Here is a 13,346-nt window from a genome sequence, read left to right as displayed (position 1 = left end):
TCCGATTGTACTGTGTAGTTCTGATTGTACTGTGTAGTTCTGATTGTACTGTGTAGTTCTGATTGTACTGTGTAGTTCTGATTGTACTATGTAGTTCTGATTGTACTATGTAGTTCTGATTGTACTGTGTAGTTCTGATTGTACTGTGTAGTTCTGATTGTACTGTGTAGTTCTGATTGTACTGTGTAGTTCTGATTGTACTGCGTAGTTCTGATTGTACTACGTAGTTCTGATTGTACTGTGTAGTTCTGATTGTACTACGTAGTTCTGATTGTACTATGTAGTTCTGATTGTACTGTGTAGTTCTGATTGTACTGTGTAGTTCTGATTGTACTATGTGGTTCTGATTGTACTGTATAGTTCTGATTGTACTGTGTAGTTCTGATTGTACTGTGTAGTTCTGATTGTACTATGCAGTTCTGATTGTACTGTGTAGTTCTGATTGTACTGTGTAGTTCTGATTGTACTATGTAGTTCTGATTGTACTATGTGGTTCTGATTGTACTATGTAGTTCTGATTGTACTGTGTAGTTCTGATTGTACTGTGTAGTTCTGATTGTACTGTGTAGTTCTGATTGTACTATGTAGTTCTGATTGTACTATGTGGTTCTGATTGTACTATGTAGTTCTGATTGTACTGTGTAGTTCTGATTGTACTGTGTAGTTCTGATTGTACTATGCAGTTCTGATTGTACTGTGTAGTTCTGATTGTACTGTGTAGTTCTGATTGTACTGTGTAGTTCTGATTGTACTGTGTAGTTCTGATGGTACTGTGTAGTTCTGATTGTATATTCCAGACATACATGCATTTCTTCCTGTGCTCTATATTTATGACAGCAGCAGTACCATCTAGTGGAATGACTAGTCTAACTGAACACAGCATTTTGTTATACACAAAGTTAGTTACACCTTACTATAAACTGGGTAGTTCGAGCCCTGAATGCTGATTGGCTGACAGCCGTGGTATATCAGACCGTATACCACAGGTATGGCAAAACATGTATTTTTACTGTTCTAATTATGTTGGTAACCAGTTTATAATAGCAATAAGGCACCTTGGGGGTTTGTGGTATATGGCCAATGTACCACGGCTAAGGGCTGTGTCAAGGCACTCCACGTTGCGTCGTTCCCGTGGTATATTGCCCATATACCACAACCCCTCGGGCCTTATTGATTAATTAACTAATACTACAGAAATAGTTGATCTTTCCTCAGTGTTTTAATCTTTCCTCAGTGTTTCTGTATCAGTATCAACACATCATTCCTCCTATAGTAATTGAATAAAACTGACCTTTATCGGAATATAAGTTTCTCTGGAGACATAATTACAAGTTATCCATACCACCAAAGGGTGGAGGGAGAATATGTTATGCACAACACAAAAACTGTCCAGTTGTGCGGATGATTCTAGTTGTGAGGGGCGGCAGCGTAGCCTAGTGGTCAGAGCGTTGGACTAGTAACCGAAAGTTTGCAAGATTGAATCACCGCGCTGACAAGGTACAAATCTGTTGTTCTGCCCATGAACAAGGCAGTTAACTCACTGTTTCCCAGTAGGCCGTCATTGAAAATAAGAACTTGTTCTTAACTGACTTGCCTAGTTAAATAAAGGTAAAAAAAAAAATCTACAATGTTTATTTTAGGGTGAATAAAACATTCACCTGATGTTACAAAAACATTCCCAGAACACATTTATTCTCTTCTTGAAATGTTCCCAGAATGTTTCACTACGTTGTGGGAACAGTCTGCTGAGAGCATTGTGGGGACACCACAAAATATATGTTCCCAAAACACAAAAACTGTCCAGTTGGATGATTCTAAAATGTTTATTTTACGGTGCAAAAAAAACATTAACATGATGTGACAAAGAACGTTCCCAGAACACATTTAGTCTGTTCTTTAAAGGGTCCCAGAATGTTTCATTAGGTATTGGGAACATTGTGTGGACATGACACGAGATATGTTCCCAAAACACAGTTGTGTTGCTTGTTAAAATGTTTCTATTAGGTTGCAAAAAAACATTGGCAAGAACATTCCCAGAACACATTTTTGTTCTTTAAAAGTTCCTAAAACATTCCTAAAAGTTCCTAAAACATTGTGGGAACATTGTGGGAACATGAGAAGAGATTCCCAAAACACTAAAGCTGTCCAGTGCGCTGCCATTCAGATAATGTCTGTATCAGCGGACACAAAACATTCCCCTGATGTTGCAAGAACGTTGACAGAAGAGCGTTTCTGAGTTCTTTAAAGGTTCCCAGAACATTTAATTAGATTGTGTGAACAGTGTGGGTACATTACAAGAGACAGGTTCATACAAAGTTAGGCTGCACAGGACATTCCTTGCGTGCCCTGTACACTCCTCAGAACGTGTACTGCGTCCACATCGACCAGAAGTCCTCGGAGGCCTTCAGGACGGCAGTGAGGGCTATCGTATCCTGTCTGTCTAATGTGTTTGTGGCCAGTAAGTTAGAGAGTGTGGTATACGCCTCCTGGTCCAGAGTGCAGACCGATCTGAACTGTATGGAGGATCTCCTGAAGTCACCTGTCCAGTGGAGGTACCTGATCAACACCTGTGGAACAGACTTCCCCATTAAGACCAACGCTGAGATGGTTCAGGCCCTCAAGCTGCAGAACGGTAGGAACAGCATGGAGTCAGAGACCACCGACGACTATAAAAACAACAGATGGCAGTTTCACCACAAAATCACCAGCAACATGGTGGTCAAGACGAACATTAGGAAGAGCCCTCCTCCAATCAGCACCCCCATGTTTTCTGGCAACGCCTACTTCCTGGTGTCCAGGGCCTTTGTCCGTCACGTGATGGAGTCTCAGGAGGTCCAGGCGCTGTTGGAGTGGGAGAAGGACACCTATAGTCCTGATGAACACCTGTGGGCCACCCTGCAGCGAATGCCCTCTGTACCAGGATCTAACCCTCCGCACATCAAGTACCATGAATCAGACATGAACGCCATTGCTCGCATTGTGAAGTGGCGTTCCCTGGAAGGAGATGTGAGGAACGGAGCCCCATATCCACCCTGCTCGGGTGTCTACAGGAGGTCCATTTGTGTCTACGGGGCTGGAGATCTCAGGTGGCTCCTACAACATCACCACCTCATCGCTAACAAGTTTGACCCTGAGGTGGATGATGTGGCTATCAGGTGTCTGGAGTCGCACCTGCGCTTCAAAGCTACATACCGTGTTTCACGAAGGACAGTGGAATCCGAGAGGATCTTACAAAAACTATGAAATGTTAAAAGTTGTAAATATGTTAATGTGCATTTATTTGAAATATGTTTTGAAATGTTGTATATTTCTGGTGGTACTGTAGAGAGGGTTGTAAATACAGTAACGTAGGTTTTATTTTAAATATACACTGAGTGTACAAAACATTAGGAACACCTTCCTAATATTGAGTTGCACCCGCTTTCGCCCCCAGATCAGCCTAAATCCTCTGGGCGTGGACGCTACAAGGTGTCGAAAGCGTTCCACAGGGATGCTGGCCCATGTTGACTCCAATGCTTCCCACAGTTGTGTCAGGTTGGCTGGATGTCCTTTGGGTGGTGGACCATTGTCGATACACACAGCAAACTGTTGAGCGTGGAAAACCCAGCAGCGTTGCAGTTCTTGGCACACTCAAACCGGTGCGCCTGGCACTTACTACCAAACCCTGTTCAAAGGAGATTCACCCTCTGAATGGCACACATATACAGTCCATGTCTCAATTGTCTCAAGGCTCAAAACTCCTTATTTAACATGTCTCCTCCCCTTCATCTACACTGATTGAAGTGGATTTAACAGGTGACATCAATAAGGGATCATATCTTTCACCTGGATTCACCTGGTCAGTCTGTCATGGAAACAACAGGTTTTATCCATTCAGTGTATTTGATATATTTCTGATTGTACTGTGTAGTTCTGATTGTACTGTGTAGTTCTGATTGTACTGTGTAGTTCTGATTGTACTGTATAGTTCTGATTGTACTGTGTAGTTCTGATTGTACTGTGTAGTTCTGATTGTACTGTGTAGTTCTGATTGTACTGTGTAGTTCTGATTGTACTATGTAGTTCTGATTGTACTGTGTAGTTCTGATTGTACTATGTAGTTCTGATTGTACTGTATAGTTCTGATTGTACTGTGTAGTTCTGATTGTACTGTGTAGTTCTGATTGTACTGTATAGTTCTGATTGTACTGTATAGTTCTGATTGTACTGTGTAGTTCTGATTGTACTGTGTAGTTCTGATTGTACTGTGTAGTTCTGATTGTACTGTGTAGTTCTGATTGTACTGTGCAGTTCTGATTGTACTGTGTAGTTCTGATTGTACTATGCAGTTCTGATTGTACTGTGTAGTTCTGATTGTACTATGCAGTTCTGATTGTACTGTGTAGTTCTGATTGTACTGTGTAGTTCTGATTGTACTATGCAGTTCTGATTGTACTGTGTAGTTCTGATTGTACTATGTAGTTCTGATTGTACTGTGTAGTTCTGATTGTACTGTGTAGTTCTGATTGTACTATGCAGTTCTGATTGTACTGTGTAGTTCTGATTGTACTGTGTAGTTCTGATTGTACTGTGTAGTTCTGATTGTACTGTATAGTTCTGATTGTACTATGTAGTTCTGATTGTACTGTGTAGTTCTGATTGTACTGTGTAGTTCTGATTGTACTGTGTAGTTCTGATTGTACTATGTAGTTCTGATTGTACTGTGTAGTTCTGATTGTACTATGTGGTTCTGATTGTACTATGTAGTTCTGATTGTACTGTGTAGTTCTGATTGTACTGTGTAGTTCTGATTGTACTATGCAGTTCTGATTGTACTGTGTAGTTCTGATTGTACTGTGTAGTTCTGATTGTACTGTGTAGTTCTGATTGTACTGTGTAGTTCTGATTGTACTACGTAGTTCTGATTGTACTACGTAGTTCTGATTGTACTATGTAGTTCTGATTGTACTGTGTAGTTCTGATTGTACTGTGTAGTTCTGATTGTACTATGTGGTTCTGATTGTACTGTGTAGTTCTGATTGTACTGTGTAGTTCTGATTGTACTGTGTAGTTCTGATTGTACTACGTAGTTCTGATTGTACTATGTAGTTCTGATTGTACTGTGTAGTTCTGATTGTACTATGCAGTTCTGATTGTACTGTGTAGTTCTGGTTGTACTGTGTAGTTCTGATTGTACTGTGTAGTTCTGATGGTACTGTGTAGTTCTGATTGTACTGTGTAGTTCTGATGGTACTGTGTAGTTCTGATTGTATATTCCAGACATACATGCATTTCTTCCTGTGCTCTATATTTATGACAGCAGCAGTACCATCTAGTGGAATGACTAGTCTAACTGAACACAGCATTTTGTTATACACAAAGTTAGTTACACCTTACTATAAACTGGGTAGTTCGAGCCCTGAATGCTGATTGGCTGACAGCCGTGGTATATCAGACCGTATACCACAGGTATGGCAAAACATGTATTTTTACTGTTCTAATTATGTTGGTAACCAGTTTATAATAGCAATAAGGCACCTTGGGGGTTTGTGGTATATGGCCAATGTACCACGGCTAAGGGCTGTGTCAAGGCACTCCACGTTGCGTCGTTCCCGTGGTATATTGCCCATATACCACAACCCCTCGGGCCTTATTGATTAATTAACTAATACTACAGAAATAGTTGATCTTTCCTCAGTGTTTTAATCTTTCCTCAGTGTTTCTGTATCAGTATCAACACATCATTCCTCCTATAGTAATTGAATAAAACTGACCTTTATCGGAATATAAGTTTCTCTGGAGACATAATTACAAGTTATCCATACCACCAAAGGGTGGAGGGAGAATATGTTATGCACAACACAAAAACTGTCCAGTTGTGCGGATGATTCTAGTTGTGAGGGGCGGCAGCGTAGCCTAGTGGTCAGAGCGTTGGACTAGTAACCGAAAGTTTGCAAGATTGAATCACCGCGCTGACAAGGTACAAATCTGTTGTTCTGCCCATGAACAAGGCAGTTAACTCACTGTTTCCCAGTAGGCCGTCATTGAAAATAAGAACTTGTTCTTAACTGACTTGCCTAGTTAAATAAAGGTTAAAAAAAAAATCTACAATGTTTATTTTAGGGTGAATAAAACATTCACCTGATGTTACAAAAACATTCCCAGAACACATTTATTCTCTTCTTGAAATGTTCCCAGAATGTTTCACTACGTTGTGGGAACAGTCTGCTGAGAGCATTGTGGGGACACCACAAAATATATGTTCCCAAAACACAAAAACTGTCCAGTTGGATGATTCTAAAATGTTTCTTTTACGGTGCAAAAAAAACATTAACATGATGTGACAAAGAACGTTCCCAGAACACATTTAGTCTGTTCTTTAAAGGGTCCCAGAATGTTTCATTAGGTATTGGGAACATTGTGTGGACATGACACGAGATATGTTCCCAAAACACAGTTGTGTTGCTTGTTAAAATGTTTCTATTAGGTTGCAAAAAAACATTGGCAAGAACATTCCCAGAACACATTTTTGTTCTTTAAAAGTTCCTAAAACATTCCTAAAAGTTCCTAAAACATTGTGGGAACATTGTGGGAACTTGAGAAGAGATTCCCAAAACACTAAAGCTGTCCAGTGCGCTGCCATTCAGATAATGTCTGTATCAGCGGACACAAAACATTCCCCTGATGTTGCAAGAACGTTGACAGAAGAGCGTTTGAGTTCTTTAAAGGTTCCCAGAACATTTAATTAGATTGTGTGAACAGTGTGGGTACATTACAAGAGACAGGTTCATACAAAGTTAGGCTGCACAGGACATTCCTTAATGTTGTAAGAAGTTCATAGCATATATGTTTCAGGTTAAACATAGTATTCCATTTACAGTGTGTTCACGAAATCTACATTTTACATTTTCTTGGAGGTCCTCTGAACATTTCAAGAACGTTTAGAAAATATATTATATAGATATATATATAAGCTTTACGTAATATCACCACATCATTGTCAGCATGCAAATTAAATCAGGTTGGAATACGACCCCATGAAGTTTCTCTCCAGATTTAATGACAATTCACATTTGAGGACTGTCTTGTAGATTATATAGAGACACATGGCATTCTCATTTCATTCACAGAACATTTCAACAGCATTTAAGTGTAACCATACAATCACAACCATATTTTATACACATCATGTGTTTACAATCTGCACATGTTGGGTTTGAAGCTGCAATGTTTGGTTCCCAAACCAGGTTTGTTTTCGTCTGTTCCACGAGGGAAGCTATCTTATTTTTGTTCACTATATAGCCATGGCAGTATGGTGAATCAGGAATTTGATGTGTCCTTTTTAACCTTCTACAGTAACTAACCCATAGAGATATAAAATAAACCAGGGGGGACCATATCAAACGTCTCTAATTATATCGGGTGCCATTTTTAAAGGTGAACTTTCACAGAATCAATTTTGGTTTGCTGGGAAAACGTTCCTGGTACATTGTGTTATTACATAACCTGGAAACCTAATGAGAACTTCTGAACAATGTTCTGTAAGAGTTGTTACCGATGTTGTGTACAACATCTTAGTGAATGTTAGGAGAATATTTCAATTTAGACATTTATTTGATAAATACTAATATTTGGTCATCAAAAGAATTCTCTCAATGTTTTGGGGATGTTATCATCCTGATGTTAGATAAAAACCCTAACTAGAACCTAATGGAATCTTAGCTAATGTTCTGGGAATGTTCCTGGTTTGCTGGGAAAACATTGTTTTATTCTGCATGCTTCGAGAAAAACCACACCGACCACCGACGCAGGCCCAAGAGGATTGTGGGTTCTCGAGTAAATCTTTTCAAGCGTGTAAACTGGCATCCCGAGCCACGTCCTAAGAGCATGAGCAGATCATCTGGCAGGAGTGTTCACGGTCATATTCAATCTCTCCCTATCCCAGTCCGCTGGCCCCACATGTTTCAATATGCCCCCCATTGTTCCTGTGCCTAAACAAGCTGACTGAACCAAATGACGATCACCCTGTAGCTTCACCTCTGTCATCATGAAGTGCTTTAAGAGTAAAGGACCATATCAGGTCCACCTTACCGGACACAACTTGAACAGCGTCCAAAAAGATCTCCACGCTGCCCACCTGGACAAGAGGAATACCTATGTGAATACCTATGTGGGAACACTGCTCATTGACTACAACTCAGCCTTCAACACCATAGTAAACCCTCCAAGCTGCGCACTGAGCTCAGGCCCTGGTTCTGAACTCCTCCATGTGCAACTGGATCCTGGATTTCCTGACGGGACCGACCCTAGGTGGTAGGCTACAACACCTCTGCCACGTGGGGGCGTGTACTCACCCCCCCTCCTGTACTCCCTGTTCACACACGACTGGGTAACTAAATAAGTCAAGAACTCTCTATGCCAGGTATTGGACCTGAACGATAAAGGTTTGCTGTCGACACAACAGTGGTAGTGATCACCAACAACGACGGCACAGCCTACAGGGTTAGAGGTTAGAGCCCTGGTGGAGAGGTGAAAGGTCAATAACCTCTCCCTCAACGTCGACAAAACCAAGGAGCTGATTTTGGACTACAGGAGACAGAAGGAAGAGCACGCCCACATCTCTATCGACAGGGCTGCAGTGGGAAAGGTCAAAACCGTCCAAGTTCCTCAGCGTTCGCATCACAGAGGACCTTGACATGGTCTCATCACATTGTAGTGAAGGAGGCACAACAGCGCCTCTTCAACCTCAGACGGCTAAAGACATTTGCAATGGCCCCTGAGACCCTCACAAACTTCTACAGATGCACCGTTGAGAGCATTCTGTCGGGTTGCATCACCGCCTGGTACGGCAACTGCACCGCCCTCGATCGCCAGCCCAACGTAACACCGGCATCGCCGTCATTACATACCGTATGATTTTTTTACATTTTGTGGGGGAACTCGGTTGGGGTCTCAAATTACAGTCAGACAATTTTTTTGAAACTTACTTGTGCATCATTAGTTTTCCTGTTTACATGTTTTACTCTATATGTTACTCACTGACCGTCACTAAATTAGTCCATGTCACTTAAATACATCTAGTTAGTCGAGCCAGCTACCTACACTTGTAGTAATCAAGGCCGAAATACCGACCGAGCATGCAGGGCAAGGCCAAGGGCCCTGACCTCCAGGGGGCCTGACCTCCAGGGGGCCTGACCTCCAGGGGGCCTGACCTCCAAGGGGCCCTGAACACCGGGGGTACGCCACCTGCCCTCGGGGACATTTACACCCCTCAGTGTGGAAGGAAGGCCAGGAAGATCATCAGGGACCTCAGCCACGTAGTGTTCATTCTGCTACAGTCTGGCAGATGTTCCAGGAGCATCAGATCTCAGACCAACAGACTCTGAAACAGCTTCTATCACCAGACCATCAGACTGCTGAAGAGCCATCCATAGCTGCCCACCTGTACTCTGCCCTGCATCTTAGAGAGCTTTTTGCAAACATACACCCACACACTCAATCACACAAAAACACACACATAGTATCTTGCGCTTACACACACACACACACACTCACTCATAAACACACACACACACATCACTGCTGTCCCATGTATATAGAGACATTGAACACTGGTCACTTCACATTGATACACTGTGTATTATATACTGTATACTCCACAGAGCTCATTCTAGAATATCTATTGTTGTACATATCCTCTCTCTCTATGTCTCTCAGGACAACGAAGGGACAGTCTGTCATGATTTTACAGGCGACCTGGTTACTAAGCAACATCAGCCATCTGTGAGTGGTGCTGAATGAATGACGTTGTCGCTCTCATACACACACAGACAAGAGCAAACACACACAACACATAACACACAGGACAGATGAAGAGCGGAAGAGAGGATGGTGTGATCACATTCGGAGGTGTGAGTGAAAGTCAAGACCCAAGGGAAACATAAAAGAAGAGAAGAGAAAAAAAGAAGGACCTGGACTACAACACTCCCTGACCCAGAGAAGACCAGGACCTGACTACAACACTCCCTGACCCAGAGAAGACCAGGACCTGACTACAACACTCCCTGACCCAGAGAAGACCAGGACCTGACTACAACACTCCCTGACCCAGAGAAGACCAGGACCTGACTACAACACTCCCTGACCCAGAGAAGACCAGGACCTGACTACAACACTCCCTGACCCAGAGAAGACCAGGACCTGACTACAACACTCCCTGACCCAGAGAAGACCAGGACCTGACTACAACACTCCCTGACCCAGAGAAGACCAGGACCTGACTACAACACTCCCTGACCCAGAGAAGACCATATCCCTGGACTACAACACTCCCTGACCCAGAGAAGACCATATCCCTGGACTACAACACTCCCTGACCCAGAGAAGACCAGGACCTGACTACAACACTCCCTGACCCAGAGAAGACCAGGACCTGACTACAACACTCCCTGACCCAGAGAAGACCAGGACCTGACTACAACACTCCCTGACCCAGAGAAGACCAGGACCTGACTACAACACTCCCTGACCCAGAGAAGACCAGGACCTGACTACAACACTCCCTGACCCAGAGAAGACCAGGACCTGACTACAACACTCCCTGACCCAGAGAAGACCATATCCCTGGACTACAACACTCCCTGACCCAGAGAAGACCATATCCCTGGACTACAACACTCCTGACCCAGAGAAGACCAGGACCTGACTACAACACTCCCTGACCCAGAGAAGACCAGGACCTGACTACAACACTCCCTGACCCAGAGAAGACCAGGACCTGACTACAACACTCCCTGACCCAGAGAAGACCAGGACCTGACTACAACACCCCCTGACCCAGAGAAGACCAGGACCTGACTACAACACTCCCTGACCCAGAGAAGACCAAATCCCTGGACTACAACACTCCCTGACCCAGATCTGAACAGGACCTGACTACAACACTCCCTGACCCAGAGAAGACCAGGACCAGACTACAACACTCCCTGACCCAGAGAAGAACAGGACCTGACTACAACACTCCCTGACCCAGAGAAGAACAGGACCTGACTACAACACTCCCTGACCCAGAGAAGACCATATCCCTGGACTACAACACTCCCTGACCCAGAGAAGACCAGGACCTGACTACAACACTCCCTGACCCAGAGAAGACCAGGACCTGACTACAACACTCCCTGACCCAGAGAAGACCAGGACCTGACTACAACACTCCCTGACCCAGAGAAGACCAGGACCTGACTACAACACTCCCTGACCCAGAGAAGAACAGGACCTGACTACAACACTCCCTGACCCAGAGAAGACCAGGACCTGACTACAACACTCCCTGACCCAGAGAAGACCAAATCCCTGGACTACAACACTCCCTGACCCAGATCTGAACAGGACCTGACTACAACACTCCCTGACCCAGAGAAGAATAGATCCCTGGACTACAACACTCCCTGACCCAGAGAAGACCAGGACCTGACTACAACACTCCCTGAACCAGAGAAGACCAGGACCTGACTACAACACTCCCTGACCCAGAGAAGACCAGGACCTGACTACAACACTCCCTGACCCAGAGAAAAACAGGACCTGACTACAACACTCCCTGACCCAGAGAAGACCAGGACCTGACTACAACACTCCCTGACCCAGAGAAGACCAGGACCTGACTACAACACTCCCTGACCAGAGAAGACCAGGACCTGACTACAACACTCCCTGACCCAGAGAGACCAGGACCTGACTACAACACTCCCTGACCCAGAGAAGAACAGGACCTGACTACAACACTCCCTGACCCAGAGAAGAACAGATCCCTGTACTACAACACTCCCTGACCCAGAGAAGACCAGATCCCTGGACTACAACACTCCCTGACCCAGAGAAGACCAGGACCTGACTACAACACTCCCTGACCCAGATCTGAACAGGACCTGACTACAACACTCCCTGACCCAGAGAAGACCAGGACCTGACTACAACACTCCCTGACCCAGAGAAGACCATATCCCTGGACTACAACACTCCCTGACCCAGAGAAGACCAGGACCTGACTACAACACTCCCTGACCCAGAGAAGACCAGGACCTGACTACAACACTCCCTGACCCAGAGAAGACCAGGACCTGACTACAACACTCCCTGACCCAGAGAAGACCAGGACCTGACTACAACACTCTCTGACCCAGAGAAGAACAGGACCTGACTACAACACTCCCTGACCCAGAGAAGACCAGGACCTGACTACAACACTCCCTGACCCAGAGAAGACCAAATCCCTGGACTACAACACTCCCTGACCCAGATCTGAACAGGACCTGACTACAACACTCCCTGACCCAGAGAAGAACAGATCCCTGGACTACAACACTCCCTGACCCAGAGAAGACCAGGACCTGACTACAACACTCCCTGACCCAGAGAAGACCAGGACCTGACTACAACACTCCCTGACCCAGAGAAGAACAGGACCTGACTACAACACTCCCTGACCCAGAGAAGAACAGATCCCTGTACTACAACACTCCCTGACCCAGAGAAGACCAGATCCCTGGACTACAACACTCCCTGACCCAGAGAAGACCAGGACCTGACTACAACACTCCCTGACCCAGATCTGAACAGGACCTGACTACAACACTCCCTGACCCAGAGAAGACCAGGACCTGACTACAACACTCCCTGACCCAGAGAAGACCAAATCCCTGGACTACAACACTCCCTGACCCAGAAAAAAACAGATCCATGGACTACAACACTCCCTGACCCAGAGAAGACCAGGACCTGACTACAACACTCCCTGACCCAGATCTGAACAGGACCTGACTACAACACTCCCTGAACCAGAGAAGACCAAATCCCTGGACTACAACACTCCCTGACCCAGATCTGAACAGGACCTGACTACAACACTCCCTGACCCAGAGAAGAACAGATCCCTGGACTACAACACTCCCTGACCCAGAGAAGAACAGATCCCTGGACTACAACACTCCCTGACCCAGAGAAGAACAGGACCTGACTACAACACTCCCTGACCCAGAGAAGAACAGGACCTGACTACAACACTCCCTGACCCAGAGAAGACCAGATCCCTGGACTACAACACTCCCTGACCCAGAGAAGACCAGATCCCTGGACTACTGTTAGTGTACCAGCTGGCATCACTGTGGTGTCCTCAGGCACCACCCCCCCCCCCCCCCCTCCCATCACAAACTCCCAACCAGGTGATCAGCACCGCCTTCACACACATACTACACACACACCACAGGCACAGACACACACACACATACCCCTTCTCTTCTGCGACATCACGACTCAAGGAAAGAGAGAGAGAGGTGAGAAAAGACAGGAGGTAAAGATGCTCCAACATG

The 13,346-nt window shown here is 44.9% G+C and overlaps 2 protein-coding genes across 2 annotated transcripts in view; one reads left to right on the top strand and one right to left on the bottom strand.

Annotated features, from left to right (window-relative positions):
* Positions 1–13,346, bottom strand: part of LOC109886068 (ELKS/Rab6-interacting/CAST family member 1) — a gene marked incomplete at its 3' end in the record, with an annotated part of 138,741 nt that overhangs the window by 35,428 nt on the left and 89,967 nt on the right. The gene's annotated exons all lie outside the window — the stretch shown is intronic.
* LOC116372978 (beta-1,3-galactosyl-O-glycosyl-glycoprotein beta-1,6-N-acetylglucosaminyltransferase 3-like) lies at positions 1,958–3,559 on the top strand. The gene is made up of 2 exons (XM_031821512.1): positions 1,958–1,973; positions 2,282–3,559. The coding sequence occupies exons 1-2, from the start codon at positions 1,958–1,960 to the stop codon at positions 3,241–3,243; spliced, it is 978 nt and encodes a 325-aa protein (XP_031677372.1). The 3' UTR covers positions 3,244–3,559.

This window comes from Oncorhynchus kisutch, unplaced genomic scaffold (genome assembly GCF_002021735.2).
Source record: "Oncorhynchus kisutch isolate 150728-3 unplaced genomic scaffold, Okis_V2 scaffold3983, whole genome shotgun sequence".
In the NCBI taxonomy this organism is placed as follows: domain Eukaryota; kingdom Metazoa; phylum Chordata; class Actinopteri; order Salmoniformes; family Salmonidae; genus Oncorhynchus; species Oncorhynchus kisutch.
Note: the sequence above shows the minus strand (reverse complement) of the source record. Positions and strands in the feature narration are given on the sequence as shown.